Source organism: Ranitomeya variabilis, chromosome 5 (assembly GCF_051348905.1).
Source record: "Ranitomeya variabilis isolate aRanVar5 chromosome 5, aRanVar5.hap1, whole genome shotgun sequence".
In the NCBI taxonomy this organism is placed as follows: Eukaryota; Metazoa; Chordata; class Amphibia; order Anura; family Dendrobatidae; genus Ranitomeya; species Ranitomeya variabilis.
In genome coordinates this window covers 625,370,553-625,392,553 of record NC_135236.1, presented here as the reverse complement: position 1 = coordinate 625,392,553, position 22,001 = coordinate 625,370,553, and the positions used below count along the sequence as shown (strand labels likewise).

Genomic DNA, 22,001 nt, shown 5'->3' with positions numbered 1-22,001 from the left:
TTTTTTCTGTACGGAGTGAATCAAGTGAATTATGCCAAGTACTGCCCATACAACGGGATTAGTGGCCCAGATCTGCACAGGGGCCCACCTGGGGATTCCCCTGTTCCCCCATGGGCCAGTCCGAGTCTGTCTGCCCCTGAATTCTACCCCTGCTTTATTGTATACATTACTCGTAGATGTACAGGACAAGTGTTAGATATCTTTGTCTGGCATTACCTCATCTCCGCTAGGAGAAATTCTTAAAATAATATTGCATCTGCGATCCTGCCCTGAATACAGATGCGATTGAGAATTACTATTACGCAATATGAGAATCTCAAAAGGAAGTCTGTTCTCTCATGCCAGCACTTTTTTCTGTGTGAGTTAAACTTTACTGGAAGGCGGAGAGTTGGGATATAAATTGCTTCACTTCAGCAGCAAAAGGAAAGTAGAAGAGAATTTGAAAACATAGATGAAGTCTGGGCCTCAGACAGAAAGTAAGTTCCTTATTATCAAGTTTTATGCGATGCTGCATGTTCGTTGTTATACCTAATTACTCAATTCATTACAAATTAATTTGTTTTTCTGCTTTATTTCCAAAACTACAATTTAGGTAGCATGTTAATAGAGCAATAAGCAATAATACTAAAATACATTTCTTTCCAAACCGTTTGAAGGAAGCCTTACCCGGACTGTAATGGTCAGGCACTTGTTTCTAGCAGACAGCTGGTAGTTGATCTGGAATTTCAGGAAATCGGAAGCAGATATAAAATAGTTTTAAATGAGAAGACTTGAATATAAAACAGTTATAGTGTATATCACCTTTTTGCATTATAACAATATTTTGAAAGGTAATCTGTCATCAGGTTTTTATCCCTAACCTGAGAGGAGCATAATGTAAGGGAAGAGGCCCTAATTTAAGCTAATGTGTCACTTCTTTCTGTAATTTTGATAAATTCACTGTTTTAGCAATAGAAGAATATCACTAAGAAGCAGTGGCATAACTACACTGTGCACAGAATTATTAGCCAAGTGACAGAGGCGTAGCTAGGGGTTTTGGTTCAGGGAGGGCAAAACTTCTGAGTGGTCCCCTAACCACTGAGGCGTAGCTAGGGTTTTGGCTCGGGGGGGGCAAAGCTTCTGAGTGGGCCCCTAACCAGGTAACATTGATTACAACTCGGTGACGTGCCCTAATACTGGAGAACCTCAGCAGATGACCGCACTGTTACTGAAGATAATCTATATATAAAGACCAATATGGATATTACCGCCATATGGTCAGTGGTAGATACCAGTCCTACAGAACATATAAGAGATCACAGCACAGTTACAGATAATGTCTTACCGCTGACGTTCTTTATGATGGAATCGTTCACTTTTCCCGTCTTTTCCATCTGGCCCAGATCGACATGACAACTTCTTCCATCTACAGCTCGTCTGAAGAGAATACAACAAAGACACATTTCACTTCTCATATTCCAGTCCCATCACCATCTATTCCCAACCTGCACAAACTCCTCATCCTGCTGATACCCCAATACTGAGCCGCTGCTGCCGTATGTGTCCCTATTACTGCACCTGATACCCCAATACTGAGCCGCTGCTGCCGTATGTGTCCCTATTACTGCACCTGATACCCCAATACTGAGCCGCTGCTGCCATATGTGTCCCTATTACTGCACCTGATACCCCAATACTGAGCCGCTGCTGCCATATGTGTCCCTATTACTGCACCTGATACCCCAATACTGAGCCACTGCTGCCGTATTTGTCCTTATTACTGTACCCGATACCCCAATACTGAGCCGCTACTGCCGTATGTGTCCTTATTACTGTACCCGATACCCCAATACTGAGCCTCTACTGCCGTATGTGTCCTTATTACTGCACCTGATGCCCCAATACTGAGCCGCTGCTGCCGTATGTGTCCCTATTACTGCACCTGATACCCCAATACTGAGCCGCTGCTGCCGTATGTGTCCTTATTACTGCCCCTGATACCCCAATACTGAGCCGCTGCTGCCGTATGTGTCCCTATTACTGCCCCTGATACCCCAATACTGAGCCGCTGCTGCCATATGTGTCCCTATTACTGCACCTGATACCCCAATACTGAGCCGCTGCTGCCGTATGTGCCCCTATTACTGCCCCTGATACCCCAATACTGAGCCACTGCTGCCGTATTTGTCCTTATTACTGTACCCGATACCCCAATACTGAGCCGCTACTGGCGTATGTGTCCTTATTACTGTACCCGATACCCCAATACTGAGCCTCTACTGCCGTATGTGTCCTTATTACTGCACCTGATGCCCCAATACTGAGCCGCTGCTGCCGTATGTGTCCCTATTACTGCACCTGATACCCCAATACTGAGCCGCTGCTGCCGTATGTGTCCTTATTACTGTACCCGATACCCCAATACTGAGCCGCTGCTGCCGTATGTGTCCTTATTACTGCACCTGATGCCCCAATACTGAGCCGCTACTGCCGTATGTGTCCTTATTACTGCACCTGATACCCCAATACTGAGCCGCTGCTGCCGTATGTGACCTAATTACTGCACCTGATACCCCTATACTGAGCTGCTACTGCCGTATGTCTCCTTATTACTGAACCTGATACCCCAATACTGAGCCACTGCTGCCGTATGTGTACCTATTACTGCCTGATACCCCAATATTGAGCAGCTGCTGCTGTATGTGTCCCTATTACTGCACCTGATACCCCAATACTGAGCCGCTGTTGCCTTATGTGTCCCTATTACTGCCCCTGATACCCCAATACTGAGCCGCTGCTGCCGTATGTGTCCCTATTACTCCACCTGATACCCCAATACTGAGCCGCTGCTGCCATATGTGTCCCTATTACTGCACCTGATACCCCAATACTGAGCCGCTGCTGCCGTATGTGTCCCTATTACTGCCCCTGATACCCCAATACTGAGCCGCTGCTGCCTTATGTGTCCTTATTACTGCACCTGATGCCCCAATACTGAGCCGCTGCTGCCGTATGTATCCCTATTACTGCACCTGATACCCCAATACTGAGCCGCTGCTGTCTTATGTGTCCTTATTACTGCACCTGATGCCCCAATACTGAGCCGCTGCTGCCGTATGTGTCCCTATTACTGCCCCTGATACCCCAATACTGAGCAGCTGCTGCCGTATGTGTCCTTACTACTGCACCTGATACCCCAATACTGAGCCGCTGCTGCTGTATGTGTCCCTATTACTGCACCTGATACCCCAATACTGAACCGCTGCTGCCTTATGTGTCCCTATTACTGCCCCTGATACCCCAATACTGAGCCACTGCTGCCGTATGTGTACCTATTACTGCCTGATACCCCAATATTGAGCCGCTGCTGCCGTATGTGTCCCTATTACTCCACTGATACCCCAATACTGAGCCTCTGATGCCGTATGTGTCCCTATTACTGCACCTGATACCTCAATACTGAGCCACTACTGCCGTATGTGTCCCTATTGCTGCCAATGCTGTTTGGTTCTCTGTACCCTCTAAATTCTAAGGCACCCCTCTATAATATAGCAATGCTGGGTGCAAGTGCCCTAGAAAACAGTGCCCATATTTTGCCTCCTAGAAAGTAATATTGTCCTGTGTGCCCCTTTGATAGTCACAGTAAGCTGAGTTCCCCTACAACAACAAGTGCCCACTTAACTTTTAATAATGTCCCAAGTCTCCCCCCTGTACAGCTCCCCTATACACAGCATGATGCTCTCTTACACACAGTATACTGACCCCTTAGTAGCCTCCAAACTGATGGCTCCAGCACTGTAATCCCCACGCTGTATGATGCCCCTCTAGATAGCCTCCATATAGTATAATGCACCAGATCATCCTCAATATAGTATAATGCACCAGATAGTCTTCAATATAGTATAATGCACCAGATAGTCCTCAATATAGTATAATGCACCCCCATAGGCAGACTCTGTAGTATAAGGTAGCACCCGCAGGCAGACCCTGTAGTATAAAGCAGCATCCCTATAGGCAGACCCTGTAGTATAAGACAGCACCCCCATAGGCAGACCCTGTAGTATAATGCAGACCCCCAAAGGCAGACCCTGTAGTATTAGGCAGACCCCCCATAGGCAGACCCTGTAGCATTAGGCAGACCCCCCATAGGCAGACCCTGTAGAATTAGGTGGACCCCCCATAGGCAGACCCTGTAGTGTAAGGCAGACCCCCATCGGCAGACCCTGTAGTATTAGGCAGAACCCCTCTCATAGGCAGACCCTGTAGTATAAGGCAGACCCCCATAGGCAGACCCTGTAGCATTAGGCAGACCCCCCATAGGCAGACCCTGTAGTATTAGGCAGACCCCCCCATAGGCAGACCCTGTAGTATTAGGCAGACCCCCCATAAGCAGACCCTGTAGTATTTGACAGAACCCCCCTCATAGGCAGACCCTGTAGTATTAGGCAGACCCCCCATAAGCAGACCCTGTAGTATTAGGTAGACCCCCCATAGGCAGACCCTGTAGTATTAGGCATATCCCCATAGGCAGATTCGGTACTATAAGGCAGCACACCTTAAAAAAAACCCAAAAACCTCTCTTCTTCCTGGTTCCTGCGCTGCTCTGAGCTTCCGCTCATCTCGGCGTCGGGCAGTGACTCATCGCGCCCCCTGTCAGCGTCGCCGACGTCAGACGCTGACAGGGGGATGATGGGGGAAGGAGCGCAGCGCTCTTTCCCTCATCATTGCAGTCAGCTGTACTGGCTTAATGCCGATACAGCTGACCCTGCGATGACCGGCTTGGAGCCCACTGCTGGCACCGGGCCCCCCCCCTGCCTGCTCAGGGGCCCCATAGCGGCCGGGCGGCAGAGCAGGGAGATTGATTCTCCCTGCTCTGCTGCAGAATGTAACTGTATCGGTGCGCTGCACGCGCCGATAGTTACAGTAGCATAGCTCCGGGTGGGCCCCCTCAGAGCACCGGGCCTGGGGCGCCCGCACCCTCTGCCCCCCGGTGGCTACGCTACTGCCTAACCAGGTAACCTTGATTACAACTATGGTGGCGCCCCCTAATAGTAGCGGTAGGAGAATCTCAGTAGATAAATGCGCTGTTACTAAAAATCTCTATACAAAGATCAAAACTGATATTACTGCCATATGGTGATCATGTATTGGTAGATGCCTGTGAGGTGGCCAGGGTGGTAGTCATGGCAAGGGACTGTTGTGTTTCCATACCCTGGCACCCCGCAAAGAAAACATAATGTCTTGCCTGATGTGTGGTGTGGGAGTATTGCACAAAACTCATTTTTGCGTTTGCAGATCCTGCTGATCCCATAGTCCCGTCTCCAGACGATATCACACACTCAGGAACAGACACCGTACTCCACTTAAACAGTGTACCTTTGCTTGATAACAAACAATCCATTGCAGTTTCAGTACAGCACAAGTTCATGTTTTCAGCCTGAGCTTTCCCTATCATTGCTGGCTCCTCTAGCCTCTGCGATGCTCCTCCTGGCTCTGCGGTTCCATATTCAGCCTGAGCTTTCTCTCTCAATGCTGGCTCCTCTAGCCTCTGAAATGCTCGTCCTGGCTCTGGGGTCCCCATATTCCTGTGCCCACTTTCCTGTACTGGTTCCCACTCTGGCTCCCTTTCACTGGGAGATGAAAAAAGGTTCTTCTGTCCTGATTCGAAACCATAGGCTCCGGATTCTCTAAGGGATACCATCGTACCAAGTGGCGGCCGACCGCTTTCTGCTTTTCCCAAGCGTTCTGTGCCTTTCCATACTGTGTGGCCCTCTGGCATGTTCTGCCTTCTCTTGAAGTTGAACTTTCTTAGGGTATGTGCACACGATGGGAAAATGCTTCGGATCCGCAGCGTTTCTGCAGCTGCGGGTCCGCAGCAGTTTCCCATGAGTTTACATTTCAATGTAAACCTATGGGAAACAAAAAACGCTGTGCACATGCTGCGGAAAAAAACACATGGAAACACAGCGGTTTACATTCCGCAGCATGTCACTTCTTTCTGCGGATTCCGCAGCGGTTTTACAGCTGCTCCTATGGAAAACCGCAGTGAAAACCGCAGAAAAAACGCGGTAAATCCGCGATAAATCTGCAGCAAAAACCCAGCGTTTTTGCCCTGCAGATTTATCAAATCCAGAATACGTATGCACATACCCTTAATGTTACAACTATATTACCCTACTGTACTGCTCCCACTGACTGACTGAGAATCAGGAAGTGTCCACTGACAAACTCACTCACTCTTACCCCTCCCAACTTGGAAATCCCTTTATTTCCTTAACTATTCCTATACTGGCACCCTAGTTTTCCTGACTCTATTGTGCCACACTATACTAAACTAAATCCTATCCTAATTTATAGCTACCCTCTTATCTTATCCTTTACATCTTTCCCTAATCACTATGCATAAATGACATTTAATAACTATATAATAACATTAAGGCCGGTTTCACACTTGCGTTCCTAGCAGCTGCGGAGGGCTGCCGACTTCCTCCGTGAAGCCCCGCCCTCCGCCGCTAGCTCCGCCTATTTCTGCATGCGGCTGGCATGCGGCCTGTGTACCTATATTTAACATTAGGTACGCAGGTCGTGCCGCAGTATGCGGATGCTTCCGCATGCGTCGTTTTGACGATGCGGAGACCAGCGTAGGACGCAGCTTGTAGCATTTTTTTTTTTCCGCATCGTCAAAACGACGCATGCGGAAGCATCCGCATACTGCGGCATGACCTGTGTACCTAATGTTAAATATAGGTACACAGGCCGCATGCCAGCCGCATGCAGAAATAAGGGGAGCTAGGGGCGGAGGGCGGGGCTTCACGGAGGAAGTCCGCAGCCCTCCGCAGCTGCTAGGAACGCAAGTGTGAAACCGGCCTTAGCGAATACAGTAATGTTCACAAAATTCTATGCAGCAGCACATAGTATAACAGTGACTAAGTATCAGCACACATTTAATACCTACACTGTTTAGAGAGGGAGAGGCACATGACAGCCTCTGTCACACCCTTACATGCCTGTCCTGAGAACATACTGTATATTGTAGGAGATTACAGAACAGTTATATATAGGAACTTACAGCTAACATTCTTTCTGATGGAATCTTTCACTTTTCCATCTGGTCCAGACCAACATGACAACTTCCAGCCAGGACTCAGCTGCAGAGATTGCAACAAAGTCATATTTGACTTCTCATGTTTCCAGAACAGCCTCATCTATCCCCAACCTGCACAAAATCCTCATGCTGCTGATACCCCAATGCTGAGCCGCTGCTGCCATATGTGTCTCTATTACTGCACCTAATGTGTGGTACTGTGTGCCCTCTAAATGGTAAAACAAATCTCCTGACTATATTAATGCCCTGTGCAAGTGCCCTAGAAAACAGTGCCCACATTATGCCCCCTAGAAAGTAATAAGTGCCCACTTAACATTTAATAATTACAAGAGGCGCCGGGAACGCTAATGAAGGAAGAGGAGCCAGCGCCGGCGCACAGAGGCCCTGAGTGACGGATGTGGTGCGTCTGTGTTAGGGGGGAAAGACCTGCCCCCAGGTCTAATTCGAGGTATGAGGGGGCACATTATAAAAGCGATTATTGCAGCATTGGCAGGGACCAGAACTAAAAAAGCCACCTTGACAGAATGCAGCATTAGTGCTGCACAAGGTGGCTCCTTTAGTTAAAAACGCCTGGGGGGTGACAGGTTCCCTTTAATATTGTATAATGCACTCCCCATAGGACATTACATAGTATAATGCACTCCCCATAGGCCTCTATATAGTAAAATGCACTCCGCATAGGCCTCTATTTAGTACAATGCACTCCCCATAGGCCTCTATTTAGTATAATGCACTTCCCATAGGCCTCTATATAGTGAAATGCACTCCCCCTAGGCCTTTATATGGTATAATGCACTCCCCATACACCTCAATATAATATAATGCACTCCCCATACTCTTCCATATAGTATAATACACTCCCCATAGGACTCTATATAGTATAATGCACTCACCATGGGCCTATATATTATAATGTATTCCCCAAAGGCCTCCATAGCATATAGTGCACGCTCCATTTAAAAAAAACAACAATACTCACCTCTCCTCCTTGTTCCACCGCTACTCAGAGCGCTCGCACATCTCAGCACAGCAGGTGCCATGTAGTAATATTGTGCCCGCTGTCTGCATCAGTGACGTCAGACGCAGAGGGGGACAAACTACTGTAGCTGGCTTGTATAAATTCCTGCAGAGGCTTAAGGCCCCGTCTCACACAGCGACGCTACAGCGATACAGACAACGATGCTGATCACTGCAGCGTCGCTGTTGTGTCGCTGTGTGGTCGCTGGGGAGCTGTCACACAGACAGCTCTCTCCAGCGACCAACGATCAGGGGAACGACTTCGGCATCGTTGAAACTGTCTTCAACGATGCCGAAGTCCCCCTGCAGCACCCGGGTAACCAGGGTAAACATCGGGTTACTAAGCGCAGGGCCGCGCTTAGTAACCCGATGTTTACCCTGGTTACCAGCGTAAATGTAAAAAAAAACAAACCGTACATACTCACCATCTGTTGCCCGTCAGGTCCCTTGGCGTCCGCTTCCTGCTCTGACTGAGCCGCCGTACAGTGAGAGCAGAGCGCAGCGGTGACGTCACTGCTGTGATCTGCTCTCACTGTACGGCGGCACTCAGAGCAGGAAGCAGACGGCAAGGGACCTGACCGACATCAGATGGTGAGTATGTACTGTTTGTTATTTTTTACATTTACGCTGGTAACCAGGGTAAACATCGGGTTACTAAGCGCGGCCCTGCGCTTAGTAACCCGATGTTTACCCTGGTTACCAGTGAAGACATCGCTGGATCGGTGTCACACACACCGATTCAGCGATGTCAGCGGGACCTCAACGACCAAAAAAAGGTCCAGGCCATTCTGACACGACCAGCGATCTCGCAGCAGGGGCCTGATCGCTGGTACGTGTCACACATAGCGAGATCGCTACTGAGGTCGCTGTTGCGTCACAAAACTTGTGACTCAGCAGCGATCTCGCTAGCGATCTCGCTATGTGAGACGGGGCCTTTAGCTAGGTGTTCAGCTCAGTGGGGGGCGAAACATTTGAGTGGGCCCCCAACCAGGTAACCGTGTTTACAACTATGGTGGTGAACCCTGATTGTGGGTATAGAGGATCCTCAGCAGATGACCGCTCTGTTACTGAAAATAAATCTCTACATAAAGATCAACACTGACATTACTGTCATATGGTGACCATATGGTGGTAGATACCAGATCTGCAGACCATGCAAGTAATTACAATGCAGTAATATAGTAACTTACAGATGACATTCTTTCTGGTGGAGTAGTTAATTTTCCCCTCTTTTCCGTCTGGCACCAACCAATATCACAACTTCTTCCACGTACGACTCGTCTGCAGAGGTTACAACAAAAACATATTTGATTTCGCACATTTCCACTCCCCATCTATACCCAACCTGCACAAACTCCTCATCTTACTGATACCACAATACTGAGCCATTGCTGTCATATGTATCTCTATTACTGCACCTGCCGTGTGGCACAAAAACACAGCTCCTCTTACTCCCCCACATAATAATGCCACCACTGTGCCCCTTACTAACTAAAATACCTCATTTGTGCCCTCTAGATAGTAAAATTGCTCCCTTGAATAGATTAATGCTCTGTGCAAATGCCGTAGAAAACTGTCCACATTTTACCCCTTTGATGGTTACAATACTCTGAATGCCCCTATAACAATAATGCTTCTTAAGTGCCCACTTAACATTTAATAATGTCCACTAGGTCCCCCAATATACAGCTCCTCTATATAGTGGACCCACAGCTTCCTTATACAGAGTATGATGTCCCCACAGCTCCCCAATATACAGTATAATGGCCCATAGCTCCCTTTTGCACAATATAATTCCCACAGCTTCCCTATACACAGTATGGTTGGCCCACAGTTCCTCTATACACAGAGGGGCAGTGCATGAATGCTGCTAGATAACCACAGTCAGTACATGAATGTTGTTGTGGTTTTCTGGCTGCTGGTCTTTTTCCCCTGGTGCTGGGTTGCCTTAGGTCAGGTGATTGTATCACCCTTTATTACCCAGCACCTGCCACCCATTCCTTGCTGGACAACCGTGTTAATCTGCTAGAGTTCTGGCTAGGTGCTTTGATAGCTTTCTGTGTTTGATATTGTGCAGTTATGGGATCTCTGGTTCCGCTATCCTTAGTTTCTGTTTTCAGTTGGTTTCTGCAGCATTCTCTGTATTTTTTATTAGGAGGTGACCTGTTTTTCATACCCAGTCCTTAGATCTTTCAGGGACCTCCTTCCCCCTATCTATAGGTCTTCACTGAGATTATCCTAGGATCGTCGGTGGGTCTATTCGCAAGGAATTGGTCGCCCACTCCATCGTAGGGTATCAGCCTAGTCTCAGTGCAGGGTCAGTTTTTCCCCTTCTATCCTAGTTCTGTGTTGCAGTTCCGTAACAGTAGCACCAGAACCACTATACGTGAATTAATGCAATGCCAGATCCACCGCCAGTAGATGAATACAGCACTAGAACCACACTTTTCCTTCTCTGCATACTGCCCACACGATACTATGCCTTCACATTAATATCACTTACATACAATAAAAATCCTTATAACCTTCAGCTGTATAAGGCGCTTACCTTTCCCACTTCGGCAGCAGGGTGAAAGCCACAGTAGGGAACCAATGGCAGAAATGTGACCGCATGCCAAGACGCATGAAATCCGTGATTAAAAATCATGGTTATTCCACAAAATATTGATTTCTGAACTCTTCCTGAGTTAAAACATTAGTATTGTTGTTTCTAAATGATTATGAACTTGTTTTCTTTGCATTATTTGAGATCTGAAAGCACTGTGTTTTTTTTTTACTTTGACCATTTTTCTTTGTCAGAAAAAAATACTAAATTTATTGCTTGGAAATTCGGAGACATGTTGTCAGAAGTTTATAGACTAAAAGAACAATTTACATTTTACTCAAAAATATACCTATAAAGAGAAAAATCAGACAAACTGAACATTTTGCAGAGGTCTCTTAATTTTTGCCAGAGCTGTATAGTATAATACACCCCCATAGTACTATAATGCACCTCCATAGCAGTATAATGCACCCCATAATATAATGCACCCCCATAGCAGTATAATGCACTCTCGTAGTAGTATAATGCACCCTTATAGGAGTATAATGCACTCCAATAGTAGAATAATGCACCCCCCATAGTAGTATCAGGCACCCCCATGATAGTATAAGGCACCCCCATACTAGTATAATGCACCCCTTAAGTAGTGTAATGCACCCCTATAGTAGTATAATGCACCCCCATAGCAGTATAATGCACCCCTATAGCAGTATAATGCATCCCCATAGTAGTATAAGGCACCCCCATGGCAGTATAAGGCACTCATAGTAGTATAATGCATCACCATGGTAGTATAAGGCACCTCTATAGGAGTATAATGCACCCCCATAGTAGTATAATGCACCCTTATAGGAGTGTAATGCACCCCCATTTTGTATAATGTACCCGTATAGTAGTATAAGGCACCCCCTATAGTAGTATAAGGCACCCCCATGGTAGTATAAGGCACCCATAGTAGTATAATGCACCACCATGATAGTATAAGGAACCCCCATGGCAGTATAAGGCACCCCATAGTAGTATAATGCACCACCATGGTAGTATAAGGCACCCCTATAGGAGTATAATGCACCCCCATAGTAATATAATGCACCCTTGTAGGAGTGTAATGCACCCCCATAATGTATAATGCACCCCTATAGCAGTATAAGGCACCCCCATGATAGTATAAGGCACCCCCATACTAGTATAATGCACCCCTTAAGTAGTATAATGCACCGCTATAGTAGTATAATGCACCCCCATAGTAGTATAATGCACCCCCATAGCAGTATAATGTAGCCCCATAGCAGTATAATGCACCCCTATAGCAGTATAATGCATCCCCATAGTAGTATAAGGCACCCCCATGGCAGTATAAGGCACCCCATAGTAGTATAATGCACCACCATGGTAGTATAAGGCACCCCTATAGGAGTATAATGCACCTCCCATAGTAGTATAATGCACCCCTATAGTAGTATAAGACACCCCCTTAGCAGTATAATGCACCCTATACTTCTATAATGCATCCCCATAGCAGTATAATTCACCCCCATAGAAGTATAATGCACCCCTATTACAGTATAATGCATCCCCATAGTAGTATAAGGCACCCCCATGGCAGTATAAGGCACCCCATAGTAGTATAATGCACCACCATGGTAGTATAAGGCACCCCTATAGGAGTATAATGCACCCCCATAGTAGTATAATGCACCCTTATAGGAGTTTAATGCATCCCCATATCGTATTATGCACCCCTATAGTAGTATAAGGCACCCCCTTAGCAGTATAATGCACCCCTATAGTAGTATAAGGCACCCCCTTAGCAGAATGTTGCACCCCCATAGTAGTATAATGCATCCCTATAGGAGTATAATGCACCCCCATAGCAGTACAATGCAGCCCCATAGCAGTATAATACACCCCTATAGCAGTATAATGCACCCTCATGGTAGTATAAGGCACCCCCATGGTAGTATAAGGCACCCCATAGTAGTATAATGCACCACCATGGTAGTATAAGGCACCCCTATAGGAGTATAATGCACCTCCCATAGTAGTATAAGGCACCCCCATAGTAGTATAATGCACCCTTATAGGAGTGTAATGCACCCCCATTTTGTATAATGTACCCGTATAGTAGTATAAGGCACCCCCATGGTAGTATAAGGCACCCATAGTAGTATAATGCACCACCATGATAGTATAAGGCACCCCCATGGCAGTATAAGGCACCCCATAGTAGTATAATGCACCACCATGGTAGTATAAGGCACCCCTATAGGAGTATAATGCACCCCCATAGTAGTATAATGCACCCTTATAGGAGTGTAATGCACCCCCATAATGTATAATGCACCCCTATAGCAGTATAAGGCACCCCCATGATAGTATAAGGCACCCCCATACTAGTATAATGCACCCCTTAAGTAGTATAATGCACCGCTATAGTAGTATAATGCACCCCCATAGTAGTATAATGCACCCCCATAGCAGTATAATGTAGCTCCATAGCAGTATAATGCACCCCTATAGCAGTATAATGCATCCCCATAGTAGTATAAGGCACCCCCATGGCAGTATAAGGCACCCCATAGTAGTATAATGCACCACCATGGTAGTATAAGGCACCCCTATAGGAGTATAATGCACCTCCCATAGTAGTATAATGCACCCCTATAGTAGTATAAGACACCCCCTCAGCAGTATAATGCACCCCCATAGTAGTATAATGCACCCTATACTTCTATAATGCATCCCCATAGCAGTATAATTCACCCCCATAGAAGTATAATGCACCCCTATTACAGTATAATGCATCCCCATAGTAGTATAAGGCACCCCCATGGCAGTATAAGGCACCCCATAGTAGTATAATGCACCACCATGGTAGTATAAGGCACCCCTATAGGAGTATAATGCACCCCCATAGTAGTATAATGCACCCTTATAGGAGTTTAATGCACCCCCATATTGTATAATGCATCCTTATAGTAGTATAAGGCACCCCCTTAGCAGTATAATGCACCCCTATAGTAGTATAAGGCACCCCCTTAGCAGAATGTTGCACCCCCATAGTAGTATAATGCATCCCTATAGGAGTATAATGCACCCCCATAGCAGTACAATGCAGCCCCATAGCAGTATAATACACCCCTATAGCAGTATAATGCACCCCCATAGTAGTATAAGGCACCCCATAGTAGTATAATGCACCACCATGGTAGTATAAGGCACCCCTATAGGAGTATAATGCACCTCCCATAGTAGTATAATGCACCCCTATAGTAGTATAAGACACCTCCTTAGCAGTATAATGCACCCCCATAGTAGTATAATGCACCCTATACTACTATAATGCATCCCATAGCAGTATAATGCACCCACATAGAAGTATAATGCACCTCCATAGCAATATAATGCACCCCCATAGCAGTATAATGCACCCCCAAAGAAGTATAATACACCCCCATAGTAGTATAATGCACCCCCATAGAAGTATAATGCACTCCCATAGAAGTATAATGCACCCCCATAGCAGTATAATGCACCCCTATAGTGCTGCTTTACAAAACAAAAACGTTTCTCTACTCGGCCGAGGTCCAGCGGCGTCCTCTGCTCGATTCAGCTGCCGGCCTGTGATTGGCTGGTGGCTGTTGTCAGATTTTACCTGTCCATCTGAAGATTCATGATCAGTAAAATGAAGCAGCAGCAACTGCCGCTGGGGCCTGGTGAGCAGAAGAGAGGGGCCCGCTGCGAGCCCCCTCTGCTTGCCAGTAAGGGCAGTAATGATTGATGAATAAATCGAGCAGCTGGGCAAATGCTCACTCTCCATTTAGAAGGCGCGCAGCATTAGTGGGTATCTGAGAGGTCAAACCCCAGCGATCAGAAAGATATCATCTTTCCTTTGGATGAAGATAACTTCCAATTTTGGCACACATCCTTAAAGAGGTTGAAATATAGCCTCTAGCATGCTTGAACTTGGCTTAATTAAGTGTGAAGTGATGTAGGTGCATGGAAAAAAAATGGCAGGATTATCTAAACAAAAGGACACCATAATTAAATCTCAACATGTTTCTCAACCAAGTTCCTCTTTGTATCTAAACAACCAGAGACCTGGAAATTAGGCAATAATGTAACTTCCAAATTCTAGTAGAGCCAAACAATTAAATACAAGTTGGCACAATGATTTCATTTGCCAAGTCTTAAAAGAATTGGCACAAATGCAAACACCATAGATGTCTATTTGTCTCATAGGTGAGCCAATAATCACATGAACATACTTATCTCATGAGATACTTGAAAGTGGATCCTGTGGATTGACAGAAGAGAGCTTCACTCTGCATTGAGTTGGGTCTCCTGTATCAATGGATGTTTTCATCAGTCTGGGGAGCAAGGTGTTGGTCAGTGTTCTTCTACTGAGTAAGGGGGCAGTGTTTGTAGGCTACAATTCTGCATAGAACGACCCCTTACAATGATAGATGGTAAATCAGCTGCAGAACTTTTAAATGGTCACCTTCGTTTCAAAAAAGTTTGTATAAATTAATAGTATAAAAAAAAGTAAGAGATTTTGTAAGATATCTTATCAGAGAAATCTACATCTTCCCCCTCTCACCTGCCTTCTGAAGTTAACCATCCACTCTAAAACCACTCCAAATCCATCATGGTTATTCTTCATGTCCACACACAACACACCTTATTGTGAAAAGTTACCTGAAACGACAGGTACACCTTAATAGAATTGTGCCCGCATCCTCCACCTAATGTCTGGTTTCGCCTTTACCAGTTAGCTACCAGCCTATCCCTTCTCATGGATCCGAACTATAATAATATAGCATGGATTAGTACATTCCCTCATTTTTTCCTCAGAAATGTGATTTGAATCTATGACATCATTATTTAAATCTGGAGGCATACAGTACAACATAGTCTGAAGCAAAAAATAAGCTTCGCATTACAGATCCGTACATTACACTGATTATGTTTAGTATATCTCAGAGTTTAATTGTGTCATTATCTCTTTTAGACATGAAGACGAAGATCTACTATTCTCTTTTTCTCACACTTTTGTTTGCTCAGAAGGTTCATGGAGACTGTCTATACGACAAGTACGTCAGACATTGCTCCTGTTCACTCCTTGAGTTGAACAACATTATGTCCCTCCTTCCATGTGCCGTAGCCACAAGTTTTGAATTTAATGGAGGGACTTTCATCAACACTGAAGATTTTTCTTTAATAGACACAAAATTGGTTTGGGAAATAGCAGGTGTTTCCTTGACCAAGATTAGTTTTGTCAATGTTGTGTTGTCAGAGGACTTCTTGGCTGCTTTTATAAGTGTAATATTCCAGGTTCCTGTTGACCTGCTATCGTTTGAAAACACCACCTTCGTCGGACAATCTGTTGGATTTAATTTAATGGAATCGCCTCCTCATATATTAGCTCTACAGTTCATCAATGTCTCCTCAAACCCATTAATCCAGAGAGACACTGCCTTCTATAGGTTTGGAAACTGGATGTCCATTTTGAAGAACCTAACTGTAAAAGAGTCATTATTAAGAGGAGTTCCTTGTGACATCGCTTTACTCTTTCAGTTCTTGTCAACTTTAGATCTGTCGGACAATCTCTTCTCGGATCACAATGTCTCCTCCATGTTTTGTAATGGTGCATATCCTAACCTCCAAACGTTAAAACTAAGAAGCAGCAATTTTAGTAATTATGAGACATTGTGCCAAGCACTAAGCAGGTACGACCAACTCAGATACTTAGACTTAAGTCTCAATGACTTTTCCAAGTCGTCAAATTATTTATGTGAATGGCAACCATCTTTAAGTCATCTAAATCTATCTAATACAGGTTTGGAACAAGAGAGTATCAGTCTACCACCAAATTGTGAGGTATTAGATCTAAGCTACAACAAAATTGAATTTTTAAATATTTCTCTGCCCAATCTCAGAGAGTTATATTTGTCCTTCACTAGGCTTTCTACTCTTTCCTCCATTGGCCATATGCCTCTTTTAAATATTCTTGCTGTAGACGGGAATCCGATAAAGGTGCTACAAGTTAGTCAGATACAAACATTCAAGAATTTGAGGAGCTTTAAAGGTGACAACATCCCATATACCTGTTCTTGCTCTTTTATAAAAGAAATGAAAGCGATTTCAATGTCTAACCTGACGGTTCAGGGGTGGCCGGATGGATACGTATGTGATTCTCCTGAAACGTTTAATGGTAAGCTGATCAACGATGTCAATCATTCGATGTTTGACTGTCACAGACAACTCCTGACTGGTGTCATATGTGCTGTCATATTAATATTGTGTGTGTCTGTTGTCATTTGCTTTGTTAAAATTTGCCGAAGTAACAAAACAAGATCTCATTGCATGGATTCTGGAAATTCAAATAGCGTGTAACTGGGAATACATGTGTAAGGATCCAGAAACAATGTCAGATTTTATTAGTGTATTCTCATCTTAGACCTTAGTCCTGCCTGCTGGAGCAGTGACTGTGAATGGAGAGGTGACTGCACATTTATTCTCTCTCCTGTAATTGCAATGAATATGGTTAAGCATGTGACATGTAGGTCTATATAGTAGCTGCAGCCATAACATGGCAAGATATTTTTTTTAATAGCACTGCTTTTAAAAGGAACCTGTCAGAACCCTCCCCCCAACCATTGATATTATTGAGCGGCCCTTTAAATGATAAGTCAGTCGAGCCCTCTATGAACCCAAAGTGCTGCTTCAGCATTGAAAAATCACATTTTGAAGTTATGTATAGATGTGTCTGCAAGTGCATTGGGGAGGGAAGATGCACCTACAGCTTCTCAGCCTCCTGCTAGCAGCACTATCCACTGACTAATTTGCATATCTTTATTATATATTAGATAAGGGGTGTTAAAGTTTCTAACCGGTTCTTTTTAACCTGCAAAGCTGTTTTATTTTTTTCTTATTTTGAGCTTTTATTAAAGAAACAAAAACTGATTGCAAAAGTAGACCAACATATGAGCTGTATCTGGGAGATGTTTTAAATATATGACTGTACAAATGCCTAAGAATGTTGGTTTAGCTTAAAATACTCTTTCAATATTAACTCTAATACTTTATGACAGAATGTTCATAATTGTCAGAATGTCATAAATAATGGCGGTGTCCTAGCTTCGTAACGATTGATCATCTCTTGTGCCGTTATTTGCAATATATTTTCAGAATTGATTTTTATCAAATTTATATTTTTGTATTGCTTGAGTATTCATTTATCATGTAAATATCATAATTTATTGAATCAAATTTTAAGATAGCCTTTAATAAATATCTGCGTATTGTCAATCTTTATTGTTTTAATATTTTATGAGAGTGTATACAGCTCTGGCAAAAATTAAGAGACCACCACATCAAAACCCTGTCATGGGCAGCCCAATCTCCAGACCTGAACCCCATTGAAAACCTCTGGAATGTAATCAAGATGATGATGGACAGTCACAAGCCATCAAACAAACAAGAACTGCTTAAATTTTTGCATCAGAAGCAGTGTGAAAGACTGGTGGCAAGCATGCCAAGACGCATGAAAGCTGTGATTAAAAATCATGGTTATTCCACAAAATATTGATTTCTGAACTCTTCCTGAGTTAAAACATTAGTATTGTTGTTTCTAAATGATTATGAACTTGTTTTCTTTGCATTATTTGAGATCTGAAAGCGCTGTTTTTTTATTTTAACCATTTTTCTTTGTCAGTAAAAGATACAAACTTTATTGCTTGGAAATTCAAAGACATGTTGTCAGAAGATTATAGAATAAAAGAACAATTTACATTTTACTCAAAAATATACCTATAAAGAGAAAAATCGGACAATCTGAACATTTTGCAGTGGTCTCTTAAAAAAAATATATATATATTTATATATATATATATATATATATATATATATATATATATATATATATGTTATGACCCCAATGGCAGAGGGTCTCAGGAATAAATACCAAGTCTGCAAACACAAAAAAACAGCTCATAGGGCAGTGGTAACTGGGCTGACCATATATCTAATCCTAGCACCACAAATAGAAGCAGCCGGGTAACGTGCCTACGTTGGTTCTAGACGTCTCGCGCCAGCCGGAGAACTAACTAACCCTAGAAGGGAAAAGAAAGACCTTTCTTGCCTCCAGAGAAAAGACCCCAAAAGTTGGATACAAGCCCCCAACAAATAATAACGGTGAGGTAAGAGGAAAAGACAAACATAAGCATGAGCTAGGTATTTAGCAAAGAGAGGCCCACTAGCTAATAGCAGAATATAGTAAGATGACTTATATGGTCAGCAAAAACCCTATTAAAATATCCACGCTGGATATTCAAGAACCCCCGAACCGACTAACGGCCGGGGGGAGAACACCAGCCCCCTAGAGCTTCCAGCAAGGTCAGAAATCACATTTAGTACAAGCTGGACAAAAATAGGAGCAAGCAAATAACTCAAAAAACAAAGAAGCACGACTTAGCTTAATTTTGCAAGAGCCAGGACCAGCAGACAGGAGCAACAGAAGGATCTGATTACAACGATGCCAGGCACTGGACTAAGGATCCAGGAAGTTAATATAGCGACACCCCTGGACTAATGACCCAGGTGAGTTCCAAACTGAAGAAAGACAATCCCAGAGTCATACCACTAGTGACCACAAGAGGGAGCCAAAAAGTCAATTCACAACATATATATATATATATATATATATATATATATATATATATATATATATATATTTATATATATATATATTTATATATATATATATATATATATATATATATATATTTATATTTTATTTACCCTGTGTTCCAGTTCCAAATTATTATGCAAATTGGACTTGTGTCATAAAGATTTAATTGTTTTGTTTGTCAAATAAACTCGTGGATGGTATTGTGTCTCAGGGCTCAATGGTTCACTGAAATCAATCTTAAACACGTGATAAGTAGTTTTCCAGGTGATTGTAATTAAAGGAAAACTACTTAAAAATGATGTTCCACATTATTAAGCAGGCCACAGTTTTCAAGTAACATGGGAAAGAGAAAGGATCTCTATGCTGCCGAAAAGCATCAAATAGTGCAATGCCTTGGTGAAGGGATGAAAACATTAGATATTTCCTGAAAACTTAAGCGTGATCATCATACTGTTAAGAGATTTGTGGCTTATTCTGAGCACAGACGTGTTCGTGCTGATAAATGCATAATGAGTAAGGGTATGTGTCTACGGTCAGTAAACGCTGCTTGTTTGACGCTGCGCAGAGCTGCAGCGTCAAACGCGCAGCGTCCAGATGTTCCAGCATAGTGGAGGGGATTTTGTGAAATCCCGTGTCCACTATGCGTGGAAACCCGCACGCGGCGGGCCTGCGACTCCGGACATGCTGCGCGTCTTTTCAGATCGCAGCATGTCCGTACACCTTGCGGGGACGCAGCGTCCCCGCAAGGCATAACACAGGGCCCTATGGGAGGGGGGCGATGATCCCGGATGTGTACAGTTAACACATCCGGCATCATCGCGTCCCAGAAGGGGGCGGGGCTTCGCCGCTCCGGCGATACCGCCGGCCATCCTGACCGTGGACACGTACCCTAAGGTTTCTGCCAGACGAATTCATTGGATTAAGGGAGCAGCTGCCAAAATACCATTACAAAGCAGCAAACAGTTATTTGAAGCTGCTGGCGCCTCTGGAGTCCCTTGAACCTCAAGGTGTAGGATCCTTCAAAGGCTTGCTGTGGTGCATAAACCTACTACTCGGCCACCCTAAACAGTGTTCACAAGCAGAAACCGTTGCAGTGGGCCCCGACATACATGAAGACTAGTTTTCAAACAGATGGCCCACCAAGGATCAACAGGAAGAATGTATATTTTTACCAATAACACTACTATATCATCCTTTCTAGGTCTGGGTCCCAGAGGTCAGTATATCATAAACTGTTGAAAACAGGAAGATTCCTGCAATGGAAAATCAGCAATGAAACACCAGTGTGGATACCATCGCAAAAATGATGCATGTAAACCACATCATTTGCTTGTCAATTTATGCTGTGGATGTTAATGCAGATATCACCCTTAGGCCGGAGTCACATGGATGTATAACACTGCCGAGTGCTATGTGATAAAAAAATCAGATAGCACTTGGACCAGTGTTGATCTATGGGGCAGCTCAGATCTGCAATTATTTTCTCATGCCAATCCGACATAAGAGAACACTCGCAACAGCGAGACTCGGCTCACTTGCACCTAAACAAGTCTATGGTGGTGTGTGAAACATTGAACTCCACTCCGAGTCAGGCCACTGAGGAGATGGAGACATTACTTTCTCCACACCTGTGTTGTGTTTCTCTCATGAGAGAGGATCGGTCACAGAGCACAAACACTCTGATCACGCTCACAGCAGAGATGGAGCTGAGGGTCGTTAGCATATCGCAGCCAATGCTCTTGCATCATATGCTATGCGCTGTTCTGTTTCCACCCTTAGGCCTCATTCTCACTTGTGTATAAACTCGGCAACTTGAGAGAAAAAAAATCACATTGCACTCCCACCAATGTAATTCAATGAGGCTGTGCAGATCTGCGTATTTTATCTCAACTGTACTTGGCATGCTGCGATTTCACTCCAAAATCAGATGGCTGTGAGAGAAAAAAAATTCCACCACATAAGAACCATCAGCATGGCATGAGATTTTTATGGATACATTACAATTCTGTAAGATAGGAAACTGTAAATGGTCCTGTAAAAGATTAATAACTGCTGAGTAAAGAAATGGATTACATACGGATGACAAGTGAGAAAAAAATTATCCCGTTCTCCTGGATGGTACTGATTATTTATACGCGAGTGTGAGAGAGGCCTTAGGCTGCGTTCTGACCAGCAGGAATAGTAGCATTTTGGACCTGCAGTGTATTTTCACTGTGTCCAAATCACTTTGTTTTACATTACAAGCACAGTGGGTGGGATTCATAGAGGTCCCATGCCCACTGTGCTTCTTTTTAATGAGAAGCTTAGTATCCTGTGCTTATTTTCCCCATTAGACTTTCATTAGATGCAGCAAATCTGCATAGTTCCAAAACACAGGTACGTAATGTAGAACTCGAAAATACGCTACTTCAAAATGCTACTGTTCCTTATCATGTAATTGAAAAATTGTCCGTAGGGGATTCAGATTAACAAGTGGCTAACATAAGAAACCTCACAGTGGATATAAAAATTAACTTTTAATGTACACAAACACAAACATCATACAATTAAAAGGTGCACTCTAGGTTCACCCTACAATACGGGTCCTTATCTCAGTCCCTGCCTACAAGCGGAGGTTGGCACCCTAGTTAATTCTATGTTAAAACGGCGCCCTCGCTCCTCGG

At 44.1% G+C, this 22,001-nt stretch overlaps 1 protein-coding gene across 1 annotated transcript; it reads left to right on the top strand.

Moving 5' to 3' along the window:
* Positions 1-370: 370 nt before the first annotated feature.
* Positions 371-17,963, top strand: CD14 (CD14 molecule). The gene is made up of 2 exons (XM_077266131.1): positions 371-476; positions 15,658-17,963. The coding sequence occupies exons 1-2, from the start codon at positions 452-454 to the stop codon at positions 17,040-17,042; spliced, it is 1,410 nt and encodes a 469-aa protein (XP_077122246.1). The 5' UTR covers positions 371-451; the 3' UTR covers positions 17,043-17,963.
* The last annotated feature ends 4,038 nt before the right edge of the window (positions 17,964-22,001 follow it).